Source organism: Pterocles gutturalis, unplaced genomic scaffold, assembly GCF_000699245.1.
Source record: "Pterocles gutturalis isolate BGI_N339 unplaced genomic scaffold, ASM69924v1 scaffold18050, whole genome shotgun sequence".
Taxonomy (NCBI): domain Eukaryota; kingdom Metazoa; phylum Chordata; class Aves; order Pterocliformes; family Pteroclidae; genus Pterocles; species Pterocles gutturalis.
Window position 1 is genome coordinate 5900 of NW_010138671.1, and position 26697 is coordinate 32596.

The 26697-nt window shown below is 43.6% G+C and overlaps 1 protein-coding gene across 1 annotated transcript in view; it reads left to right on the forward strand.

The window, feature by feature from the left end:
* Positions 1-2068: 2068 nt before the first annotated feature.
* The window catches only part of LOC104468833 (MAM domain-containing glycosylphosphatidylinositol anchor protein 2-like), a gene marked incomplete at its 5' end in the record, with an annotated part of 27572 nt that continues 2943 nt past the window's right edge, over positions 2069-26697 (forward strand). Inside the window, 4 exons of the mRNA XM_010083086.1 lie at positions 2069-2246; positions 15065-15220; positions 16352-16510; positions 23159-23289. Of these exons, the coding sequence (XP_010081388.1) occupies positions 2069-2246; positions 15065-15220; positions 16352-16510; positions 23159-23289 (624 nt within the window). The remainder of the gene's footprint in view (positions 2247-15064; positions 15221-16351; positions 16511-23158; positions 23290-26697) is intronic.

Here is a 26697-nt window from a genome sequence, read left to right on the forward strand (position 1 = left end):
AATGGAAAGAGCAGGTTGAAAGCTGAATGTGGCAAAAACTGTGCAGATACTGATTTTCTTTATTTATTTATTTGTTCAACAGCTGATCTGAAAAATCAGGCAAGGGGATCTTTTGTGTCAAACCTGGTGACAATTTTGAGGTGTTTGGGTTTTTTGGGGGTTTTTTGGGGTTTTTTTGGTTTGTTTTTTTTGGTGTGGTTTGTGGTTTTTTTGTTTGTTTGGTTTTTTTCCTGGTTTCCATGGTAGAAATGGGAATTAGAATAGATCTGGTGTTGGTTGCAAGGCAAAAAGATGTGTGTTGCTTCCTGTGGAGAAACAGCAATATCCAGTCCTGGCTTAGGATGCATAATACTGAAATGAAAAATCAAACTGTTTTACTTTTAGAATGAGAGAGCCTCTTCATTGCTTTTGTTTGGGTGGCTGTAGGAAAGGGTGATAATCCCAGGCTCCTCGGCAATGCGCTTACCTCTTGTCCTGCTCTACACCCACGCATCCACGTGTGTGGTTTTTCCACATGGTAACTTGTTTTGACATTTCTAACGTACTCAGAGATCGTTTCCCGAGTGTTTCTCCTGTGCGTGACTTAACCCCTGCGGGGGCCAGCCCTGAAGAGCCAATGTACATTTTTATTCCATCAGCAAATTAATTTTTTTGGAATAACAGGTTTTCTGTCCTTAATTAACGCTGTGTTGGTGAACACGTAGTAGATAAGAGCTTTCAGTGCACTGCCAGGTGTAGGAAGCTTAGTGGAAAATCTCATTTTAGTATCACTGCACCTCTGCAGTTGTCTTGGGATGTGCGGTAAATATTCAGTGATTTTTCCTTTGTTTTCTGCAGATAGTGTCTGTAATAAGGTGGAGTATCTACAAGTAATATCGTGATGTCAAGTCACGCTGCTGCCCAAAATGTGTATGATTTCTGCTTGTCTGTAAACTAGTTAAAGTAATGTTAGAGATAGTATGGCACTCTCTTTTTATGATACCTTCTTCTTAATTAGAATTTTTTTTTCAATTTTTTGGTAAGGCGTATAAATAAAAGAAACTATAGATTTTGATGTTGAAAACACTATGCAGTCTGTAAAGCACAAAAATCTATGCTTTGCTTTTTTTTTTTTTAATAAAGCACCCTCTTGTTTGCTCATATTGACTTTCATTGTTCGCTGTAATTCATGAAGATTTGAGACCGCAAGGATTGCTGATAATTATGCACTAAGGCCACTAATGGCTAGCCTATTTCTTTCTCACTCATCAACAAAAGTGGTAAGTGCTTGGAAATCAAACTGTGTTTCAGTTCTTCAGTATGTTCTCATTAGCTTCAAATGATGCCCCAAATGAGAGCTGTGAAACCTCATTGTCTCTAACGAGGAGGCAGCACCCAGCTCCTGGAGACACGGCTGTCCCAGCCCGGTGTGCACGGTGACAGAAAACATCTGCCGCTGCGCTTGGCCAAAATTACTTTAAAATCACAGGTGGAATGGGGCTACTAGACATGAGGAGCCAATTTACCTGGTCAGGTTTGAAGGGATAGCATTGGAGTGATAGAAAATTCAGCCTCAGTAAGCTGATAAAATTAAATGAACAGCTTTTTTTTTTTTTTCATGAAGAAAAAGTTATTTAACATTTTAATAAATGGGTTTGAAACATAGGGGCAGGTCTGCAAAGAAATTCAGGCTCCTAAAGATGGAAGAATTTGGAGATTTGGAAAAATGACTCAGCATCTGCTTGGATGCTTGGGTACTTACACATCATTGCAACCTGGGTGCTTGGTCCCTTGCTGGAGTCTCTGTCTGATGACTGTCAGAAATCTTTGGCAGATGGCAGGCGGGGGTGGCCTCTTGCTACAATGGGTTTGCAGTGTGATCTCGTCTCTCTGTTCCCGAAATGCTCAGTAGTGGGTTATTTCAGGGAAGTCTGTGGTCTTGCTCTATCTCTACTCCTCCTGGGTTGTTGGAAGGTTGAAGCAAGCACCCAGGGTAGCGCAGGTCCGCATGTGCTCCTGTTCGTTTCCAAGGTGAAGGCAACGTCTATCCCAAAAGCTCTGACATTTGCATCCTTCTTTTGATTTTTAGGCTGGACAACAGCGTTGGTGGGAGCAGGAGATTACAGTGAATGGAAATATTCAAAAGGGAGAATTAATTACCTACAACCTAACTGAGCTGATCAAGCCAGAGGCGTATGAAGTCCGTCTAACGCCCATCACCAGATTTGGGGAGGGGGACTCAACTATTCGGGTCATCAAGTATAGTGGTAAGAAGACCTTTGTGTACAAGGAAATGTGTTGCGGTGCATTTGGTGGGTTCGCTGTGGAGGTTCTAGCTGCACTGGGTTGTACTGGGTGAACTGGTTGCCAGTCCTGCAAATGATGATGCAAGGGATGAGTGTGGGCTCCCAGGAAGGAGGGTTCTGGGTAGAACTGGGTAAAAATTATAGTCTCCACCTCTAGGAAGTTTCACAATAATAATTAAAAAAAAAATCTCTGAACAGTCAACTTGCAAAATTGTATCAAAGTTTCTGTGAAATAAAGGAAAAAATAGAACAAATTAATGTTAGCTTCATAAAATAGCTCGTTTTGAGAGTTTTTGTCTTACTTTGAACGCTTTGAAAGGCAATGAGTTTTGTAGAAAAAACTACAAAATAAGTAGTATTGTGAAAGGGTCAAATCAGTGTTTTGATGCCATCAAAATACTTTTTTTTTCCCCCTGGAATGAGCACTTTTTGAGAAGTTTTTGTTTGAATGTGAATATTAAAAAATAAAAAAAGTGACCATTCCTTGTTCTATGCAAGTGGAAAAGGTTATTTATATATTTTCCTCTAAAAGGTCATACTGTGACAAAGATTTGTCCACTTTAATGTAACAAGAAAAATGCAGTATTCTTCCATCCTTCCATTCAGTCTCCCAGCATTACCAGGAATGAATTCCTAGAGCTCTGACAAATCCCTCAAAATACCTTTCTCAGGGTATTTCTTTAATGAATAACTGGTTCATTTTTTTTTTTTTTGGTTTTTCCTCTGTAAAAATTACAGTGAATGGGCAGGATGTACCTTAGAGAGAAGATACCTCTACTGAAGATATCTGTGCAGCTTGCAATGGGAACCTGGAATGCTGAGCGGAAAGTTTTTGTAATTGAGAAAGGGAGGCGTGTGCCAGGGGAGGTATTTGTAAATGTAGAATCATGAAAATATGAGTTTAACGTTTGAGGACAGACTTTTTAATAGGGCTTGTAGAGCTAGGACAAGGGGTAATGGTTTTAAACTAAAAGAGGGGAGCTTCACATTAGATATTAGCAAGAATTATTTTCCTATGAGGGTGGTGAGGCACAGGTTGCCCACAGAGGTGGTAGATGTCCCATCCCTGGAAACATTCAAGGCCAGGCTGGATGGGGCTCTGAGCAGCCTGGTCTGGTTGAAGATGTCCCTGCTCATGGCAGGGACTAGATGACCTTTAAAGGTCCCTTCCAACCCAGACTGTTTATGATTCTGTGGTTCTATCATGAGGAACCTTGCTAACCCCGCAGGACAAAAGCCACATGGCATGCAGGTCCAATTGCTCCAGGAGCTGGATCCAGCAGTAATCAGTGCTATACACTACTGAAGAGAGCCCAAAGCAGGAAACCATATGCAGCAGAAAGCCCAAAAGCAATCTGCAGTCAACAATCACTTTCAAAAATTATTATAAGCTAATTTAAAATACTGAACGTATCTGAAAAAAAAAATCCAATGTCTTGTGCATCATATGTGCAGTTCTTCGTGGTCAATGATCAGCCCTACTCTATGGCATCATAAATTATTTTTATCACTGTATTAATATAAAGGGAAAAAATTACATTAAGTGATCTTAAACAACAATTTTTAATCAAGAATTTTTAAAGAATATGGTTGCACATTTCACTAAATGCCAGATCTTCTAACGATGCTGACGGATGAATCTTAGGTTTCACCTGTTACAGAAAGGGTTTGCAAAGTCTGTGTTTCCCAAAGCTCATGAGAACAAAATCTCAATTAAAAGATGGACTTGTTGACTAAATCTGTGAACATCCAAATGAGGAGAAGATGGTCCTTCTGCTGCAATTCCCTTTGGATTTGTCTCTTTGTTGGGACTCTTTACCCTAACAGTGCCTACTTTCTGACACCAGTGAGAGGAGTCTGGGCTCTTTCGGGCTCCTCGCATGAACCAGACAAAGACCTGGGGTCTTCCTGAAGATGATGAGGAGCAGAAGCTTCATCCAGACTTTTGGGATTTCTCTGCAGCAATCCCAATCTCTCCATGTTGGCTGTGCTAGGGAGAGTTGTGTGCTAACAACCAGCTCGTGCCAGGCAGCCACTGCCCGCTTCCGTGGACCCTGAAATTTCTCCCATGACTTAAATACTGACCAGTGCTCCTATAAAGAGCAAAAAAAAAAAAAAAAAAAAAATACGCCCTTTGGGTCACTCAGTCATTGCGGATCCCTTTTGGTGGTGGTTGTAGCCTGGCGAGTGTCAGGAGGTTGATTGAGGTCCCAGCTCTGGCTCCCAACCATGCAGAATCTGAGGTTTTAATGAACCATTCTGTGATTCACGTTTCTATCCCCTGGCTGGCAAGAAGAACATTCCTGTGCAGAATAAAAGGCGCATTTTGTCTACTGCAAATTCTTCTGCTGGAATGTGCCATTAGCAGCAGATGTGAGTAACATCCCATTTCATGCTGATGAAGTGCCGATGCAAAATTCCAGAAAGGGGAAGTCGTTGCCCTGTGCTCCAGATGGAGGGATGCTTTTGGAGCAATACTCAGCGCTGTTACGCTGGTGCTGACAAATTCACAGCTTCAGGAATCATGAGCCAGAGGCTAATCGATAAGATAAACCTCAAGAGACTTCCCTTTGAACAGGGATGCCAGAACCGCTGAGGTTTTGGGTGCTTAAAAATTCCTTTTTTTTTTTAATCTCAGCATTCTTCCCATGACTATAGTGTCAGCAAACTCTTAGCAGGCTAATTTTAAGGATGTTATAGCTTCAACTGGAAAGTAATGCTATCACATACGTTATTATAGTGCAAATCCAATACTTCTAATCTGAAATGCTGGAATCTGAGCAAAGCAGTTAATGGGCTAGCAGGATGCACAGCAGCAGGCCTGCATCGATGGAAGAAATAATTATAGACATTACCCAGAAAATAAAAGACATTATGAGAATGTTTCTTAAAAGGAGAACTAAGATAATTTTTTACGTTTTTCTCCCATTACTTTTTTTTTTTTTTTTTAATTGTGAGATTTCAGGCAAGGAGGAAAATATTTGAATGTTCATATTTTCAGTGGGGCTCTGTGTGTGTCCTTTTATCTCATCCCACCGCTCTACAAATACCCTTTTTTGGAGGACCATGACCCAGGACCATTTCCATTCAGGTCCTGAATATCTCCAAGGATGGAGAATTCATAATCTCTCTGGGCAACCTGTTTGGTGCTCAGTCACTCTTAGATTAAAAAAACTTTTTTCTTATATTTCAAATATACCAATGTATTTGTACTGATGGTAAGGATTCCAATTTCAAATATTTTTCCCTTTTTTTTTTTTTTTTAACTTTATAAGCAGGCTAATAGGATTTCACCCTATTTTTAAAAAAATGCAGCCAGTGTGCAAAGCAGATGGGACACATTGTAGTTAGAGTTGCTAAAAATGGTGGTAGTGTCTTTTGCCTTTAAGAAATGCATTAACTTTTACAGTTGAGCTTCATTTTTGTGCAAATAGAGGATAGCTAAGCCCTGCACTGCCTCGATTTTACTTTGACAGCTTAAGCTCGTCTTTTGTAGTAGGACAATCTCGGGCAGAATTGTCTCCAATCTGCACAGAACTGATTTCTCTAGAGCAGTCATAAAGTGTGTAAGGCTCAACACGACATTTCTAGTGTATTGGTTGCATTTGCTGCCTTACTAGGGAGGGGAAGGCTTCTCCAAATTTCTTCCAGGGGATGGATCACCCTCTGGACATGCCCATATCTCTCCGGTGACTTTAGAGACACTCCGATGACACTCTTAGATGAGGTGTCTAACTTTTAGATCGCTAAAGTTAAGCCACATTAATGCTATCTGTGAAGTCATTTTTATTGGGTTCCACTTCTTGGTACGTGATGCATCATCACCTCTTAAATGAAAACCCACAACTGGAGATTAGTGTGGAAATTGCTAATATATAAAAATAACAGCTTCCGATGTGGTAGCCTGCTGGTAGCCATCTGAATATCCAAAACAAGGAGACTATAAAGCAGGAAAAGCTCAGTAATGAGCTCTTTACAGTAGAGCCTGCCATCCCAAGTGGGAGCTGTAAATACAAAATAAAAACTCCGCAGCATCCAATCCCGTGAATCAAAACCTTACCAACGGTGCGAGCGTTTCATAGGGGAATCCCTCGCCTGCCATGAATTATTCTCTCCCCTGCGTGCCAAAAGGATGACAGAAAAGAGCAATCAGCACAGTAGGAGCGACACTGATAATTACAGCCAAACATCACTTGACAAATTCTTTGGTAGACACATATGTTACTCTGCTAGCGAACACAGTCTGCCGACTAAATCCAAACAGGGCAATTTAAGTAGCACTAACGAGTGTTTCGTAGGCTTGCACAAAACAGATACGCCTTGTAGTAACAGCAGATGTGTCTCGTAGTAACAGTTTCAATATGCTCTCCATCACTTTGCCTAAATCTGTGTCAGCCTATTTGATACGAACTGTCTGCAAAGTCCTCCAACTACTCCGATTAAAACTTCAGCACTTGCTCTTTTCGATAGGCACTTCTGTTTAAATATTTTTAAAGTTAACCAGTGATTAAAGAAGTAAGTTTAGCTCCCTTCTATGAAATAATCCACTACCCAACATTACAGCCATTGGTATGTAGGATCAGCAGTAGATAGACAATGGTGGCTGGTTGCTTTGTAGTCCAGCTCGCGTGTTCTCATCTGGGGCTTGGACACTGCCCATGTTCTGTGTGGAAGAAGAGTATATCATTGTGGTTATTAATTATTGGTATTATTCTTGTTATTATGTTTCTAGCTCCAGAAAAATAAAATTGGTACCAAATAGGGCATAAATTATAGAATTTATAAGTTTGCATAGACACATGTTTCCAGTATTCTCCAGTGCTATAAATAATTGCTCTAATGGGAGGAAAAAAGCCTTCTCCTTGTCGAGTGTCAATATTTACAGTGAATATTGCTTCTCTTGTGCAAATCAAGTGCTTAGAGGTATGGACTACACATCTGGATTAAAGCTTTTAGGTGCTGGTTGTAATTACCACAAGTAAGCAGTTTCGAGTGGCAAAAAACGTAACAGCTGAACATCTAATACGCGTCTGCTTCGAGCTGAACAAGTGTTTGTGTTGGGACGGATCTGTAGGTGTAACTGTCTTTGCATTAATGTGCTTGCACCGAATAAGGAAACCCATCCAGTCCCCATTTTTCTGCTGTGACCTTCACAAACACACATCGCCGAAAAGCAAAATCAACCAACAGACTGAAATTCCAGCAGGTTTTATCCTCTGCTTGCTGAAGGAAAGGCAGGAAGATTAAGGGATCATCCGTCTCGGCTCTAACCAAGCTCAAACATTTCACGACACTTTGTTCTCCTCCCGAGATTCTCCGCCAGCGAAACCTTCCTCCCAGCACGAGCCGGGGTTGGCCGAGCAGAGCAGTGCCAACCCTCCGAGGTGCACAGCTTTTCCAGCCATTTCAAAGTCAGCCTTGGGAATTTACTCCCTCAATCATCCATTAATTTCCCTTTATGGCTAATTTAACATGCTACCCGTGTGTCAAGCACGCAGTGACTTTGCCTTCCCACGGTGACAGCCAGAGCCATTCCATGTTGTCTTATAGCAGCGTGCTGTATTATTTAGAAGAGTGACCTTTCTGGTTTTCTTCATTGGTTTTTTTTTTTTTTTTTCCTAGTTTATGATTTTAGATAAGTTCACCCTAACTGCTTGAGTTTGTTTTTCTGCTTTTGTCAATCAGTGTGAGCTGAAGCTAGCTTGGCAAGAAGCCTTTTTTGCTCTACTGTGAACAATCTGAATAGTAGCGTGACTCAGGGTTACACCCTGATGATAGTTTCCACAAAAGCCCGTACATTTAGTTACCAATCAAGCATCAGTAAATGTAGTTCCCAGCGATTTCAGCTAATTCCAAGTTCAATCACTCAAGGTTTTCACAAAATGAATCTTTCTTGGAGAACGAAAGGTAGTTGGTTGGTAGCAGCGATGAGGTTATCTAATAGAATGTAATGACTAAGTTTCTGAAGAAGATTGCACAGGGGCAAATCGCTGCTCATTTGTTTCAGAGCAGGTAGGATAAAATGGCAGAGTTGCTAATTTAGAGCTGCTTTGAAAACTTCAGATGGAATCTAGACCTACACAGAATCTGTGGCTGAGGTCGCCAACCAAGAGTTCATGTCTGTTAAACATGGCATGGGAAGGGCATCAAGAAAACATGGAGCAACGCTCGTTGTGAGGTCCAGCATTACCAGATGTACCCGTTATTTGGAGATAAAATTTTATTTCAAATTTTCTGATAATAGCATGCAAATCACAGAATCACAGAATCACAGAATCACAGAATGTTAGAGATTGGAAGGGACTTCGAAAGATCATCTAGTCCAATCCCCCTGCCGGAGCAGGACACCTAGATCAGATCACACAAGAACGCATCCAGGTGGGCTTTGAATGTCTCCAGAGAAGGAGACTCCACAACCTCTCTGGGCAGCCTGTTCCAGTGCTCTGTCACCCTCACTGTAAAGAAGTTTTTCCTCATACTCAAGCGGAACCTCCTATGTTCCAGCTTGAACCCATTGCCCCTTGTCCTATCACTAGATGTCACAGAGAAGAGCCTGGCTCCATCCTCCTGACACTCACCCTTCACGTATTTATAAACATTAAAATCTGACCATGAGTGTAGCATCCTTCTGTTTCTCACATGCACAAAGGCAGATAGCAGAAGATCCCCGTTTCCTAAGTCAGCCATCCTCAAATTTACCCTTCTGCACACAGGTAGCACAGAACTGCAGACTCAATTTCTCGGTCAAACCCCGCTTCCCATGTTTAGCACTGTACAGGTTGCTCTGGACCTAAACCTTTGGTGACCATTCCTATGGTCAAGATATCTGTAGGCACTATTGAGATGTGACTTGTATTCTGTTCCAGCATGTTAAGGTCTTAAGTAGATAAACTCCAATATTAAAGAATTATGGCTGTAGAGGTTTTTAGAGTTTTGCCAAGGGCCTGTGAAATAAGAGAGCCGGTTTGACCAGTTTCCCCAAATACTCCCAGTACCCAGTAGTCCTGCTGTGCCATGCAGGGCATTGCACAGACTCATAAAAGAAAAGAGAGAAATAATATTTTTTAGCAAAGTTATGTCAAGGTTCTCTGCAATGTTGGCAAAGCTATTTTTGATGCCTCCCAAGGAGAGAGGTGAGCATGGGCTGCTCCTGCCATGGGGTCAGGGGTGGGCAGAGGTGGGGTGTAGAGCAAAGGACGGCCCACTTCACCTTCCTTTGTCATCTTCTTAAATTTCTTTAAATCCTGCCCTAGAAATAGGTTTATGTGCCAGAAGACTTTCATGTTTCTTTCTTGGTTGTGTCTCTTGGTCTAATGAGATCAAACCTCTTCTCACAAACTTGCTGTGCTTATGTTTTCTGCTATTTAAAAGGAAAATTGGCATTTCTGAGAAGAATGCAAGTGCTGTCTGTTCCTTAAGACCCATGTACACAGACATCTTAAATTGAAGAACAGTACTATCTATTGAGTAGAAGAGTAATTCATTATTTTCATCCAGGTCCTGATGGGTAGGGAACAATCTATGGGAAATGTAGGATAATCTGAACATTGATGAAATGGAATTTCCCCTTTGTGCTAATTTTATTTTTGCTCTGTCTTCCAGCTCCAGTAAATCCACATCTACGTAAGTATTTCTTTATCTTTTTAGCTTTTATTCGTATGAAGAATTGTCCTTGCACCCGTTGTCCTGTACAGTTAAAAATTAAATGATAAGTATTTCACTTCCAGCTGCAGCCCATGGATTGTGTGGTCCACAAGTGCGGCTGGCGGCAAAGGTGTCCCTCCTCTTGTCTGCCAAGGTGCTAAAGCAAAAGTAGATGAAGGAAGGAAAAATTCTAGCTCCTGCTCATCTTTTTTTCCCACTGCCCAAACAGTTCATCTAAAGAAAAATATTCATGTTCTGAAATAACATCCATTTGTGGGCATTGCAGCTCCATGTATATGGGTGATGCTGTGGTTTAGTCATGGGAGCAGCTAAATACTGATAAACTAAATAGCTGAAAGTTCAAGTACTGTGTAGGGACTGTGTCTGCGCCTCAATAGGTACGGTAAAAATCTTGAAATAAAAATTTATGAAATTCTGTGAGTTAATTTATTCTTGCATCAGAACTACCTTTGCTGTTCTTGAGTTATTTTGGTACTTCCAACAGTAGTCAGAAGCTCATCTGCAGCTTTAAAACCAAAAGAAGATTTTTTTTTTTCATGCAGAGCATGCAGGAATCACAGACCTCATTAGCACACAGAAATGTGGACACCAAAAGTGTGACTTGGGTGTGAAACTGTTTAGACAAATTCACAGGAGCTGTCTTCACAGGCAGGATGGGAAACACAAACTCTTGACTGTGGATTCACTAATGTGCTGAAGCTGAGGCGCAGGGATGTTGCAGGGTAGGAAGGACTTCTCCTACACTTTGTTCTTATCCTTTTCCATGGGTACTAAATCCCTACAAATGCCACACCCAGGAGACTGGGCTGGAGCTTTAGTAAGTCCCACTAAAGACACCCTGTTCCTAAACAGTCCCCACATCTGTTTCATTATTTTCTTCCACCCCGCAGAGAATGCATCTTTTGCTGTCACAACATATTCTGCCAATAGCCTTGCTTTTATCAATATATGTGAAAACCATTCCTGAATAGGGAATGGGATTCAGTCCGCCATTATTGCAGCTGTAACCAGGCAGAGAAGCAGCACGGGGCTGTGCGAGCAGCCTCTCCATCTCTCACGCACCACGGCTAAGCCTCTCTGTAAATTCTAAACTTGTTTGCAGAAGATCTTGTGCGATGCATGAATAATTAATCCAGGCTTAGTTCAAAGCTCACAGGAACTGAAGGAACCACTCCCACTGATTTAAATGAGCAGTAGATGAGACCTTTGCTAATTAATATATTAAATATATATTCTATGATGTTAAGAAAAAATTGCCTTGCGATCCCAAGTGCTTCACGTTGTACTCCTCTCTGATTTTAAGATCTGAAACTGTCTCACTTTCAAAATGTCTCTGTAGCCGTAGGAGCCACGTGGTAGAGCGCAGGTGGCATCCGGACGGCCCTTGCGATGGGAGTGTGTGAGCTCGAGGCAGGGAAGGCATCTCCTGCCCATCGTTCCCGTCATCCGCTTGCCTCTCACTGCACTGGTGGCGATGGGGACGTTTGCCCACCAGAACTACAGGGTGCCCAGAGTAACTTCTTTCAGATGACTACAATTTTAGTGTGATTTTTTTTTCCCCCAAAGACTTTTTGAGTGAAATCCTTTGACAGAGAAGAAATCTTGGTCTGCAAATGGGTTCAAAGCTGGAGAAGAGAGATTCTGTCTGCTATAACGAATTCGATCTCATTGTTCTCTGCACTTTCTACAAAACTGTTTTTCTCTAAACCTCTTGGGCTGAATTCTGATCTTATTTACACCGTTGTGAATGAAGAGAAAAGGCTGTATTCAGCTGGTAGAAGGTACCTGAATTGGAAACTGAAGTCATGTTCTTCCTGCTTCTATTCTGGAATAATCACATTGCATCAATCCTTCTTTTTTGTGAAATTTCTGCAATACATGAGCAAGTAGCATCAAATGACTTAAACACTGAGAAGTAGCCTTAGATCTACCTATATAATATAAACCATTTAATATAAACCATAAAGATTCCATATCAATTAGAGCAACTAGAAGTTACACCAGAATAATGGAAAAGATTAGATGTTAGATGGAAGAGATCAAATGTTACAGAGTCATATTCAACTTGAATTTTGTGGAAACAGATGCCAAAAATTCATCCTACAATGAAGAGTGTTTCACCACGAGAACAGGTTCAGATTTTGCCCAGATTTGCAATGAAATTGTTAATAACCTGTTAATAATTGTTAATAATTCATTGTTAATCCACTTCCAGAGCTGGCATGTGCTTTGACAAAAGTTGACCACCGTTGTTGGTGCTTTCAGCAGACCGCAGTGATCTGTGTGGTGTCGTGAGCTGGAGCACCCATGGGTGCTTGGGAAGTGCTGTTCCACCTGCACTCCATGTGCCCCATTAATGGGCAGGTCAAGACCATCCAGATCTATTTACATCCTCTTACTTCTTGCATAGGAAAAGTACTGAGCTAATCCTGGAGAACGATTTCCCATTTTTATTCTTCTGTCATTTTTTAAGTGTTCAGTGCTAAGAATATTTAGCACTAACCTTTTCCAATGTATTCCAAATGGCAGAGTCCCACATGAAACCATTTTTCCTATTCAATAAATGGCAAACTTTTACTTACCTTTTTTCATCCGGCCTGAAGTTTTTGTTTTGTTTTGTTTTGTTTTGTTTTTTAACTTGAATAAAAATCTTTCTTTCTGCTGATGTGGAATTTCTTAACGAAGCTCTGAGGGCATGGTGTGACATGCAAATGCAGCTTTTAAGGTACCGGAGGGGCAGTGTTAGAAACTGCTGAATGTCTGAAAATGCTTTGTGTTCATTCACTTTGCTGCAGGACTGGATCTGGGAGTCAGAAATTTTTTCCTTTAGTTAGTTTTGCTCTTTCATTTCATTACTGTGTAGAAGCAGCACCATTTTTGCTATAGGAGGGGCTTGCATAAGTGGAGGTGGAAGCCAAATGTACAAAATATAGTGTAAAACAAGCACATTTGGAGCTCAAATAATGTAAAAGGTATTACTGGAGATGAGACGCACAGCTGGCATTTTGCTCAGAGTGCTTCATTCGAGTCCTTGTGTCTTTCAAGAGCTTTGTCAGGGTCTTTGCATTCTTGTCGTGGTCTTAAGGATAAAGACAGAGATGTTGGGCTGCATCTATTCACATACTTCTCTCTCGAAGGATTTTGGCTGTAATCTGGCCACAGGTATTCCTCGTGGCCTTGTTCTTTGTTTTGTTTGTCTCTGAGGAAGAACCACAACCAGGCCTCCATTGTATTTCTTCTCTGCAATGCTCATGATGGTGCTCCTCCATTGATGGATTTTCTGGATTGCCACTTCTTCATCATTCAAAATTCAGGATTCAGAAGACCTGGGTTCCAGAATCAAAGCAAGGGGCAAGGTCCTGAAATGGGCTCCCCATCACACCGACGTTTATCAGTCATGTTTGCTAGTTAAGGAACTGTGCTTTAGGAAATTAATTCTCCTGGAGAATTGATGGATTTACTGAGAAATCCAGTGTTTGAGGTGCTAGTAACCAAGGAAGTTTCTGTGGGCTGCATTTTTTTTTTTTTGATGACTTGATTTTATAAAATAGCATTTTACGCTGACTGTTGTGGAGGGGTTACAGTTTGTGTTGCTCTTTGGACAGGCAGAAGCAGAATGAAGACTTGGAAATCACTCCTAATGCACCCTGTGGTTTGGAATGAATTTTTCAAGCCTGCTTTTCCTGTCTGCAGTATTGCCTGATTTTAAATAAGCTTCAGACCAGCATCCTTGCTTAGCAGTACATATCCAAGCTAAGCTCCAGGTCCCTCTGTCTTCACTGATTTACAGTGAAGCTCCAGTGGCTTAAGTGGATTTATAGTTCACCGAAACCCTAAACCTGCAAACATTTATATACCTTCTCAGTTTAACACAGAGGAATAATCCCATGATGCGTGGTGTTAGAGTTCCTCATAACAATGAATATAAATGGCACCCCTATGAAGACAGCCGGAGCCGACACAGCGTGCAGACAGCTGCATTCTCCCTGGAGAAGAGAGATTTGCTTGTTTTCTCAGATAAATCAATTGACCTTGCTGGAAGAGTAAACTCAGCAGTGCATAAAATTAAGCTTTTGCACATTTTACTACACGGGGCCTTATGCTGTTCTGAGACGAAAACTGAACCTTGAAGTTTTGATTTATTTTGGTTCCTAAATGTCTGACAGTAGGACTTTCTCATCCCATCATAACCCAGCAGGTAGGGTCACTGGACCAGTGTGTCTCACGGACCTCTGTTTCGCAAAGGAAAGGATGCTAGTAATCCTCCCTGGGGTTCTTGGCATTTCTATTCTTTAGACCTAGGCTTTGACCACTTGACCTCAAGTACTTAACAGAAGTCTTAGTGAAAATCTAGGACATGGCTTCAGGACATGACACAATCACTGGTCCTGCCCGTAGAGGTTCAGATAGCCCTAAACCTTCCTCCCAGGTGTTTGTCTAATTGGTTATTATAATCCAGTGATAGGCACTCAGTGCTCTTCCTGAGCGATCCATTCCTGTGCTTCACTCTCCTGATTTTTAGAGATGTTCTTCATGTGTATCCTAAAGCTGCTTTGCTCTCATTTTAACCACTTCTTGCTTTCCCATTCCTATTGAAAACCAAGAATAGTTTAGGAGATGTCACTTGGAGATAAGTTTGAAAAGTTGCTGTCCTCTTTTCGCTAATGTTCTTATCCCTAAACCAAAATAACCCACTTCTCAGTTTTTGTTTTTGTTTTTGTTTTTTTTTCCCCATAGTTCATATTTTATGGTCATTCTGCCTGTTCATCTCAGCTTTTTAGAGATGCTAACTGGGTAAGAAGAGGCAGTGTCTCTAAGGGCAGCTGTATATATCTGAATACGTGAGGAGGAGCTATACAATAAGATTCAAGTATAATTTCAGTAACACCAGCACAGATTGATGACCATGATTTATCTTCCATTGAGGTTACTGCAAAAGAAAACATACACTAAACACTAGAGACTGACATAAAATAAGTGTACATCTGTTTTCCAGTGCTGTTAATAAGCATCGTCCCGCAGCGTGTTTGCTATCATTGACACGTACTTCTGCAAAGAAGGATAGGAAGAATAGTTTCAGCCACTAAATTTCCGCTTGTTTGCTGCCTTGGCAGGAGAGTTCCACTGTGGGTTTGAGGACGGTAACATTTGCCTTTTCACTCAAGATGACACGGACAATTTCGACTGGACAAAACAAAGCACTGCCACTAGAGACACAAAATACACCCCCAACACGGGGCCGAACGCGGATCGAACCGGCTCCAAGGAAGGTAAGCTCCAGCGATGTGCCTGGTCCCCAGCACCCGGAGCTCTGCTGCTCCGTTGGGATGAGGGACCTGGCCGGGGCAGCCCATGCAGCCAACTGGGGCATTTTTCATGAGCATACCAAGAATAAGCATACTTCAAGGGCTTCTAAAAGAAATTGCGCAGTTTCTGAGGTGCGCGGCTTGTCCCAAAGCACAAGCCACTAACGGTGCCATCAAACATCTTGTATCATTTCTATTGTGCCATTTCCCAAGCGATTGCTTTCACTTTATTGTCTAGTGGGGAAATATTCTGGCACATCTCGAAATATTCTTCTGGTGCATGTCATTTAAATTCTAGCTTGGACTCTCTCAAGCTGTCAAAACTAGATTTTTTTTTTTTTTTTCCCCGTTTTTGCTTTGGGTGCTGGTAAAATGTGTAATTTTCAATCTGCTACCCCGGTTAACAGAAGTGTGTCATCTTGACTGCAGTTTGTATTTGCATTTGAAAAGTCAGACACATTGTGCTGGATTTGTCAAGTACTGCAGTAACTCATGCTATTTTATTGTCTGCCCCCTGCTTGCACTACCAAAGGTGAGAAAAAAATCATGCTGCATTGCATTTGCTTGGTTGGATTAAGTAAATGCTATCTCTGTTGTTGGCGCAGTCCAGCATCAGCATAAATGAATATTGTCTTCTTTCATGAGAGTGAGCTTTCAAACATCTGATTGACATGGCCAGTGGAAAATGTTCCCTGAAAGGTTTCCATCAAGATATTTCCCTTTATTTTAAAAGTCCTCCCCCCTCACTGCTTATGGGAATAAATTGCAATCTTGAGACTGAAGTCTGAACCCCATCATAGAGGTTGGGTTTTTTTTTCTTTTTCTTGTGCATATACAATGTTACATCGATTTGAAGTTGTTTACAAGTACTGACCTGCCAGCCCTGATTTTACTCTCGGTAGAAAACATGTCTTTGAAGCAGTTGTAGAAAGCACATGGGCTTAATGCAGTCGAAATATGTCCCAGAAACCATGGTGATGTCAGATAAATATGAAAAATAAATCAAGATGCTTGACAGCCCTGGTGTCCTCCTGCATGTATACGTGTTGGATTTTGAAGACAGCAACCTAACGATTTCCATTTGGGCTTTCCTAGGTTTCTACATGTACATCGAGACGTCGCGCCCCAGGCTGGAGGGAGAAAAGGCCAGACTTGTTAGTCCTCTTTTCAGCGTCGCTCCAAAAAATCCCTACGGAGCTACGAACACAGCCTACTGCTTTAGCTTCTACTATCACATGTATGGACAGCACATAGGTGAGAGAAAGCCAGTGACCTGGTCTGTTCACTTCGGGAGAAATGCCCACTTGTGTGCGACAAAAGCACGGGAGGACTGCCAACGCCTGCAAGGGCCAGTGTCAACCACAGCTGGCAATGGAGATGCCTGAGAGCATCCTAATTGCTGTAAAAGTGTGTTTTCCACTGCCTGGCATGCTAGCAGGAGCTGGTCTTACAGCTGGGAAGGGGTTTGTGCTTGCGTGAGGTTTTGAGCAGGGAACTTCAGAGCATGAAAATTGAAAATACAATATTTCATAGAATTATAGAATCAGAGGATGGTTTGGGTGGGAAGGGACCTTAAAGCCCATCCAGTGCCACCCCCTGCCATGGGCAGGGACACCTCCCACCAGCCCAGGTTGCCCAAAGCCTCATCCAGCCTGGCCTTGAACCCCTCCAGGGATGGGGCATCCACAGCTTCTCTGGGCACCCTGGGCCACTGCCTCACCCCCCGCACAGGAAAACATTTCTTCCTCACATCTCATCTCCATCTCCCCTCTTTCAGCTTCAAACCGTTCCCCCTCGTCCTGTCCCTGCACCCCCTGATCCAGAGCCCCCCCATCTCTCCTGTAGCCCCCTTTCAGCACTGGAAGGTGCTGGAAGGTCTCCCCGGAGCCTTCTCTTCTCCAGGCTGCACACCCCCAACTCTCTCAGCCTGTCCTCACACGGGAGCTGCTCCAGCCCCTGTTTGAAGGACTTTGCCTGGTGCTAACACAGTGTTTTGAGCCACTCCTCACTAGATTCAAGATCAAGAAAATAGCAGCAGCACTCCCTGTGTGCCAGCAGCAAGAGCGGCACAGCCCATGTGCGATGCAGCAGCACACGGTTCCTTTGTGAAACTCACTCATGAGCTGGGGGAGTGTATATTTTCAAGGTGTATCTGTAAGTCAGTTTTTAGTCAGAGCTCTTCTGACACACACGTTTAATTTCTTTGTGTAGTGTGGGGAAAAAAAAAAGGTGTGGGAAAATATGAAAGTATAAACGATAGACAGCCAATTTTTATAAATCCTGTAAATCCCTGTGGGGTGCTCGGTGCTTACCAGTGTGTCAAGAGGCTTTCCAGAGCCAAGCTGAGCTGATTTGATGTGTTTTTATATCTATTTTAAGGGGAAGCACATCCTCACTGTGCATTCTAGTGGTTGCTTCGGGAAACCTCCACCTGCCTGCAGGCAGATGTCAGGTTTTAAATAGAGGAGACAAGTTCACTTGGTCTTTCTTTGGTTGTCTCTGCACTGCTGAGCGCCCGGACGCAGCCCCAGGTCCGCGTTGTCCTCGATCTACGTTGCAGCAGGAGCTTGGCTGCTTATTGGAAGGAAGCGATTGAGCCATGCCATGCTTAGTGAAAAAAAGATAAACTGTCCTATAAGGTCAGATAGCAGACTACTGGTCAGTGAAGAAAAAAGTTACAAACATGAAGAGTTTTTCTGGAATAGCTTAGGGTTGGGATAAAGTATAATTTGGGGGTTTTTTTCCACGCTACCTTTTCAGCAAGTGTCTGTGTCCTTAGCTTTTTTTGCTGAGATTGCCCTTGTTTATGCATAATTTCTTGAATTCCCATCTATAATGCTGGCTGATGAAGCAGCTGACCCACATATGAAGATGGTGACGAGTGATCTGAGTTACACAAGATTTATTCACGGCAACGTAGGCACGTGGTTTTCAAAAACCAGAATCACTCAATATCACTTTTGTTCCTTAATTAAAAAATGTAGTTGCCATCATTCTAGCTAATGTTCAAAATGATCTGCTTTTGAATGGCTTTGTACAAAATTACTTGTTATTCTGTTTTTGAAGAGCAGACTGACAGAAAAATAGGAAATTAATAACATCAACCATGTGTTTGAATGTGCCCTCATACGTCTTGTAAATTCAATATTTTACTTCCTCAAATGACAGTGTTATGAAACACATGAGAATGCAACATCCATGCAATAAATAAATGATGAAATCAACAAATTATATATATTTGAGTCCCCAGATGTGAACTCTGTCACTGAAATTGTTCACATGAGGATAATGAAAAGAAAAACCCAATGAGTGATGATATTCTAAGACTTCCATGATTTAAGCACAGAATTATTGTATGAGTAGTTGTATTGATTAGGTAACTGCTTGGATGAGTTTTTAAAGGTTTGTGGTTTTGGAAATTACTTTGGGTTAGGAAGGGGGTTATTATAACACAATGATTTGCCCAGACGAGGATCCCTTCCCTCGACCTGCCCCTCTGCTCAGCACCAGTGAGACCCAGCTTGGGTGCTGGGTCCAGTGCTGGGCTCCCTGGGGCAAGAAAGACATGGGCTTACTGGAGAGGGTCCAGCTCAGGGCCACAAAGCTGATGGAGGGACTGGAGCATCTCTCATGTGGGGAAAGGCTGAGGGCTGGGAGAGGAGAAGGCTCATGGGGTCTCATCAACGTATATGAACCCCTGAAGGGAGGGTGTAAAGATGGAGCTCGAGGATGCTCAGGGACAGAACAAGAAGCAATGGGCACTAATTGAAATAGAGGCAATTCTATTTAAACCTAAGAAATTTATTTTTTTTTGCTATGAATGTGGTCAAACGCTGGAGCACGTTGCCCAGAGAGGTTGTGGAGTGTCTGTCCTTGGTCCTACGCAACCTGCTCTATGCTTTGAGCAGGGGTTTGGGCAGTGCGATCTCCAGAGGTGCCTCTAACCTCAATGATTCTGTGGGAAGTGTTTCATTGATTTTTTTTTTCAGAAGAGTTGCATTTCATTAAGGATTAATCCCCTGTGGATAATTCTAAATCTTATTGCTAAAACAGATTTACTGTTTTATCACAAGCTGTTAGAAACCTTGACCCTTCTCCACTGTTCTGGAATTTGCAACCAACATATCGAAGGTGTTTCTGATCCCCATTTGGGAATGAGCACTGCCAGTCGGGGCAGCTCTGGGCTGTAATATGCACTGCCACCTCATTGATTTCTTCACAAGAGCAGGATAGGAGCTGCTAACCGAGACCTCAGTATGATCACTGTGCTGAAGACTCTCTCTTTTGAATAACCTTGGGCTGCTGATTCTGGACCTGGCTTCACTGAAAATCTGAAGTGTCTTGCGGGGGAATTTGGCTTAAATAAATTCCAGCCTGTTCCTTCCATGGACCTAGGAAAAATGTGTTCAGGGAAGATACATAGCCATTAAACCTTGATTTTTTTCATCCAAAGTGCTATAGCATTGTTCAGCAGACTTGGGTGCTGCAAGTCAGCGTTTCCACTGGGGTGCTTTATTCTCGCTAGTTATCAGTACCCATAAGATTTCCAAGCAGGATTAGGGTTATCATTCTGATGTCTTAGGGGCAAAGTATTTTTTTTCCAAAACAGTTTCGGTGCTCACCCGTATGTTTCTGCATTTCCGACAAGGTTTTGAAGGATCCCTAATAAAATGGAAAATCATCCTGCTGTGATGCTCCGTTGCTGGTGTGGACTGGTCTTGGAGGCTTAAAGGAAAAGATACTTCATCCTCCATTCTTAAAAATGAGTGACCCCAGAGACATGCTTTTGGGAATATGCTTGTTGTACTGTATTGAAAACAAACAGCCTACCAATTTATCCAGCTCAGCTTCTGAGCCTGCTGTTCGGGTCTTTGGTGTCTCTGGAGAAGAGGCTGAAGATTTGTGCAGCGATAGGGGAGGTACTTGGGCATCTGTGCAGAGAGCAGAGCACAGATCTGAGATGAGCTCTCGCGCTATAGCGCAGCTCTGACGAGATGGACAGGGACCCACATCCCATGCCACAGCGGTTAGATTCAGAAACATAAAGTGTTGCTTTCCCTAAAATGGACGGCTCTTACTTCTGAGTCAGATTGCGATTCCTGACAGATCGCACAGAGCTGACGCTGCGACTGCTGGCTGCCAGGGAAAGCACACGTGCTTTGCTCCCCATTCTTCAAAAGGAGAAGGTAGATTATTCACAAAGCAGGAGAAAAATAGAAGTTCCCATTACTTGATTTGCAGCAAACAATATGCCATTGTTGGGGAATGAGTGAAGAGTCACTGTCCTTATCGTGTCTCTGTGTTGAGACAGAAAGAGGCTGTAGTTCCTCGATAGCTGTCACCATCTTTTAGAACAATCTGGATTTCCCATTTTTCCATCTACATCCCAAAACGGGGCATTTCTAATTGACACTCCAAGAACAATAATTTTTCTTATCATTAGAGAGCCATCACAAAACAAACAGCGGCAGCAGAACATGCTGTCAGAGCACGCTGTGAGCACCGTTTGTGTTGGCGGAGTAACGAGCACTCCAAATGCCACCCCGACGCTGCAGCTGGCGATGGCTCCGGAGCACCCTGTGCTGGCTTGGCAGGATGCTGTCAGAAAGTTAACTTTATCCCTTATTTCACAGCTGCTCCTCCTGCCCACTGTTTTTGTCTCTGACTCAAGCATCACTTCATTACCCAGTTGTCTAGAGTTTGGAATAGTTTGGAATCTTGAGATGGATTCTTGCTGGACACACCTCGGTGTGAACCCCATCCCCAACCCATCCTCCCCAACAGCATCAGCGTGGCAAAGGCCACGGAACTTTTACAAAACCTTCCTGGAAGAATTTCAAGGATAAGCATCTGTCCCAGGCATCATTAATTAAGTTTTCAGCGATGTTTCGGGCAGGGGTGTGTGTGTATCTAGCGATGAGGGCCAGGCAGGTTACACCCATCCTACCCAACATGTTGGGCAACAACAGAGAGTGGCTGGTACAGGAATGGCAATTTTGTATTTTAGGTACAACTGCTGTCATTCTGCTATTAATTTGAAGAAATTACATGACATAGAGGCTGAGTTTGCCATGAACGATTTGAAATCTCTGTAGCCTCAGCAGGGATGGAATTACATGCTTTTCATACCTAAATTATTCAGTTATTCCAACCAGCCGTGCGGCACAGGCTGTATCAGCCTGCACAAACAGGTGAAACTATTAACCAGCAATTCATCCCTTGCTTGGTATGGGCATTGCTTTTTGTCTTTTAGAAAAATAACATTATTTATAATTTCATTTTATAACTTCAGCTAGTCTTGTCTAAGCCCCTGCTTTTTTTCAGACCATAGACCCAGCACAGCAGTTTTGAAAAAAGTCCTGGGGAGAAGCAGATGGGCAGGAAGGGAGAACTGTTGTAGCTGAATAATATCAACCTTGCCCAAGAGCTGTTGTTGCTGTTTGAACGAGGGCTGAGCGCAGCCCTGCACAGCCCTGTGACGTGTTACTGGGCTGGACTGGGAGCTGCTCCAGGGAACCCTCCGGAGCATTGCCTTTCTTCCAAGCCCGTTCTGTTCCAGGTTTTTTTGTTTTAGGCAGGAGTAGGCAGAGACAGAATGGCCTGGTTAGAAGCTGTGTTTCCTTTGTGCAGCTTGTGCACCCTCCCTTGCATTTGAAAAATAAACTGCTGCAGTGGGAGGCAAGTGGGAGACACGGTGCTGCCCAGTCGCTCCGGCAAGCATCGCTTCCCCCACCTCCTTCAAAGAAGATGTATGGCCTCATTCTGGGCACCCTGGTGAAATAGCCATGATGAGAATATTTTCTGCTCCATTACACATTTAGCCTTACGTTTTTCAAGGCGCAAGTTTTGCAGTCCCAGAAATCAGAACTTTTTATTAGCAGGAGTTGAGTCACTGCGCAGCTGCCTCGCATCGGAGCGGTTTCATTGCAAATATAATTTGTATGAGCTTCCCAGCTGCCATGCCTAACATGTTAAAAAAGCAGTAGTGTTGTGTGAAGTTGGCTATCTGAACTTTCTCAAATGCACAATGATCTACATGGTCCCAAGAGGCACTGCTGCCCCGCACACCTGCAGCTAACAGTGGCAGGCGAGGAGGAACTAACTCTCCAAAGTGTGAATTACTGAACCCTGGTAGATAAAGTCAATGCATTTGCTGTCTCTTGGTGCACTGATGGTCTGGTTTCTGTTCGCGGTCTGAGACAGTGAGGTTAACCAGAGAGAAGGGCTGCTGAATGCAGGCGCTTCGTTACCTGTTGCAAATGATGACTCTGCTGAAACCAATAATTTAATGCTCAGCAGTGGGGAGAGACCCAGGTCTGTGGGGTTTTCCTCCACAGTGAGGGACTTTATCGAGGTTATTTTAACTCAGAGGATTATGTTGTCCTTCAAAAATACTCCCTAGCAGGAGTAGGGGCATCACATCTATCTCTGGATAGATTTGCCAGGCTCTGTGGTACTCCGTCAGTTAAACGATGCACAGAGTAAGCAAGAAGCTGGACAGTATAAGCAAGAGCTAAGCATAAAGCAACCAACTTGCCTATTTATCCTTGGGTAAGGAGGTTATAAATGCCTCGTTTGCACTAAAACACAGAAAACTCCTTTTTGCCCATCTGACCTGGGGAAGCCTTGTGCCCTTGCTGAGCTGCAGGGATGGATGGGTGCGCCTGCCCTGCCCACGGCGGGGACCACACTCCCTGCACCCTCACTTCGTCACCACTTCACACTGTTCCCAAGTAGAAAAGATTTAGAATTTATGGCAAGAGCCCCTCCACATCCGCTCAGACCCAGCAGAGGCCCCTGCAGAATGGGGAGGGGGGTGAGCAGGGGACTGCTGCTGAGCCCAGCCCAGCACCTCCGCTCCATCACAGCCTAACCCATTCCAGCTCTCCACCTCTCTTCTAGGAAGCTTGAACGTTTACCTGCGGTTGAAAGGTCAGACGGCGATAGAGAACCCGTTGTGGTCTTCAAGTGGAAATAAGGGACAGCACTGGAACCAAGCCCGCGTTAATATAAACCCCCCCACTTCATTTCAGGTAATGGCTCGTGCATCGCGCACCGGGAATGGGAATATTCAGATTTTGGAGCAGGGGCTGTATATGCTCACCCTTCCCTTCTGACACGGGATTTCACAGCTTCATTACAGCTCTGAAAACTGCTCTGTGGACAGATAATTGCTTTCCTTCCTTTAAATCAGTGAGCACCATGGAGCTGAATAAAGCTCACTTTAATGGCAGAGCAGCAGCTATTTGCTTGAAGACAAAACGCTGTTAATTTTTTTGAGAAGATGCTGGTAGCCGATAGAAAATGCTTTTTTTGGTTCAGATTAGCAACTAGAACACAAAATTGCTTCCTGTGGGAAAAAAAAAATAAATATTTAGGGTCCATGATACAGTGCCTGTGCTAGAGGGTCTCTTGAAATATGTGAATTTTCTGCAGAAAAAGGAACAATTTCTGAGTGTTTGGTGAAGGGTCCCGCAGCAGCAGTGCTGCCTGCCCAGAGCTCCGGTCCGTCAGAGCCGCACGCCTCCTGCACCAGGCACGTGCAAGTTCTGGCAGGTTTTTCACACATTTCATTTCTGGTTTGACAGTGAGATGCTGCTAGACTATTATGGGCAGTTCTCGTTCCCACTGTGAGCTGTTTGTCACTGGAACAGACCCCAACGGGCAGCTGCCGGGAGCAAGCCCTCCTGTGTTTGGGGCTGGGAGTTTCATCCTGGAGGATGGGAGTGTGATGTTCTCTGGGCTCCTCTGTCCCCTCTCTGCAGCCCCCCTGGGGGGGGGAAACGGCTTTGGGGAACAAGAGGCATTCAGTGCAAGCCAAAACTGCTGTCTTAACCACGCAAAGTGGGATTTGCTTTGTGGGTAATTACTGATCCTGAGCCTTTGGTTTCACTTCCATGCATGAGAGGCAATGGTAGAAGAGAAAGGATGTGGCACGGGTGATTGCAGAAGTGCTGCAGGGGGGGAAATCAGAGGGAAGTGGAAGGAGGGGGATATGCGGAGTATAGCGCAACATGGTGTTGGAGTGGAACAAAGCGGCCGAACGGAGGAGGAAGAGCGCAAATTGGGATGCGGGGGTTAAAGCACACGCAGAGTGTGGGGCCAAGTACACGGGAGCTGATTGCAGTGGGCGAGTTTCGCATTGGTGAAGTCAGGATAAATCCAAAAAGTCTGAATGGTGAAGGAGAAAAAAAATTATTTAGTATCTGAACATAACGAATGGATTGGTGAAGGGGCCATGGGGGCTGAGGCATTGGCAGAGCAGCCAGGCGCCACAGCCGGCAGCTCCTGGTGCCCAGGACGCTGCTTTCACCGTGGGTCAGAGCATCAGCTCTTGCACAGGCGCCCGTTGCTTTCCAAAATTTGTCAGGGTCACTTGTGCTTCTGGTGCACCTCACTGGCGTTGCTTTAAAACCATGTTCACCGGTGCCACTAGCTGGTACACCACATGGAAGCTCCTCTGCTTGGCTATTTTTCATCTTTTACATTGTTGTGTTTAAAGGCTTCAGCATAAAATGAACGTAAAGCCGCGAGGCTCTGCACATATATAACAAATAAATGTCAGTGGTTGGAACCTTAAATTACCTTCTTTTAGCAGCTCTTGAATCAAGCAAACTTTATTTTCCATTTAGGAGTCTAAATAGGAAAGAATATAAAGCTCCCAGTGAAATTTAAGGAGAGTGAATCAAAGTGAATCTTTGCATGCTGGCCCAGCAATTAAAACGTGTTATGGGTTAATTTCTGTGGGTAGAAGTGCAGCCCACATTTGTTTTATACCTTTCCCATCCCCGTGATGTGTAACAAAGCTTCTGTCAGGAAGAACTGAGAGGACTACAGTGCTTTGAATCAGAAAAAGCATTGCATAGATCTATCTTGATATGATATTCACCGATTAAGTATTTTTACAGAATAAACACCAAAAAAAAAGAGCATGTGGAAGTCATATATTGCACACCGGCATCTAGGAAGGTGTCCATTTTAGTTCGGATTTGAGCAGAAGCACTGCCAGCTACACTTCCCTTGACACCTTTGTGTGTCAAAGATATTTTTGGCAGAAGAGGGACTGATCTGCCCTTGAGTAAATGACCCTGCCAGACCACGGAGATTTTCAGCCCTTTGCAGGGCATGGAAGGAGTGTACACCCTTGTCATCACGCTGTCCGGCTGGGGACAGTCATGAGGCTCATCTCCACTTATTAGGAGACTGGCAAGGAAGGGAAAATCTGTCTGAAAGCTGAATCCCCCAGACACTCGGGATAACTCTGGAGTACTCCAGGGACTTATTCCCATTGTCCCTGCTAGGAGAGCAGACTGACCTTGGTTGTCCATGTAAGCCCCTCCATTCTTCAGCTAAATGCATTATTTTTAAATATTCGAATATTCAAATATTTTTAATAAGACAGCTCTGTAAAGTCACAGACATGCAGATAACAGGTTTTGCAGGATACTGATGGGGATTCTGATTTTCTGGCTGGGAGCAGCAGGCTGGGTTGTGCTCCATGCCGTGCCAACACTCATCTGCCGTGATTTGTTCGGAGCATGCGGCCAAGCTGGCTAATAGCATCCCATCTCTGAGGCCCATAAAACACGCTGCCAAATGCAGATTTTAATTAAATGCTGGCCGTTGTATTTCTATGGAGTCCTTTTGTCTGGAAACAGTGTTTTTCATTATTGGGAGAGTTTTGACTTTAAACTGGTTATACGCCTGCTGCCAAGGGGCAGGAGGGCAAGCTCTACTTTGGGGGAAGAGGAGAAGACACTTTCCTCTCGAGCTGAATGCTTCCCATCGTCAGAGGTAGAGTCGAAAAATTGTCAGAGGGTTAATTACTTGAGACACTGTTTTCAGACAACAGGGCAAATTATGGAAAAAACTTACTGTTTTCCCAATTACAGTTCCCTGTTGCATTAATATCCACCTTGTTATAGTAATTAACCTGCAGCGTTGCACTTCAATAGAATAACGATGGAGTCTCCTGCTCCAGAAGCACAGCTTGCATGTTTGTTTAGCGCTCCCAGCACAGACCCTGCCGCCTGGCTCGGGAGACAAGAGGCAGGCTGGAAATACGTGCCTTGGATTGCCAGCTCACCGCTGCAGCGTCGGGAACCTACTGGGGATGCTCGGCTTAGCAAAAGGATGGGATGTGTCCATGGCCAAGGTCAAGGGACGTGCCCTCCGTGGAAAGGTGGAATGGAGAGTTGTCCATGCAATGGGATGGCTGGTGGCATCGTGCACCGTTGCGATATGGTCATTGGGTGACAGGCATCCAGCTGGAGTAGCTACTGGACCCCTGTGATCTCCAAGGTCATCTTCCACTGCTCTGAGTGTTTACTTGTCATTTATAATGAAAGATATTAATTTCAAATGAGCAGCTCCGGTTGAACTCTATTAATAAGCAACGAAATGTCAGAAGCTGCCAAAAGGAGAGGCTCCGGTATGTGTTC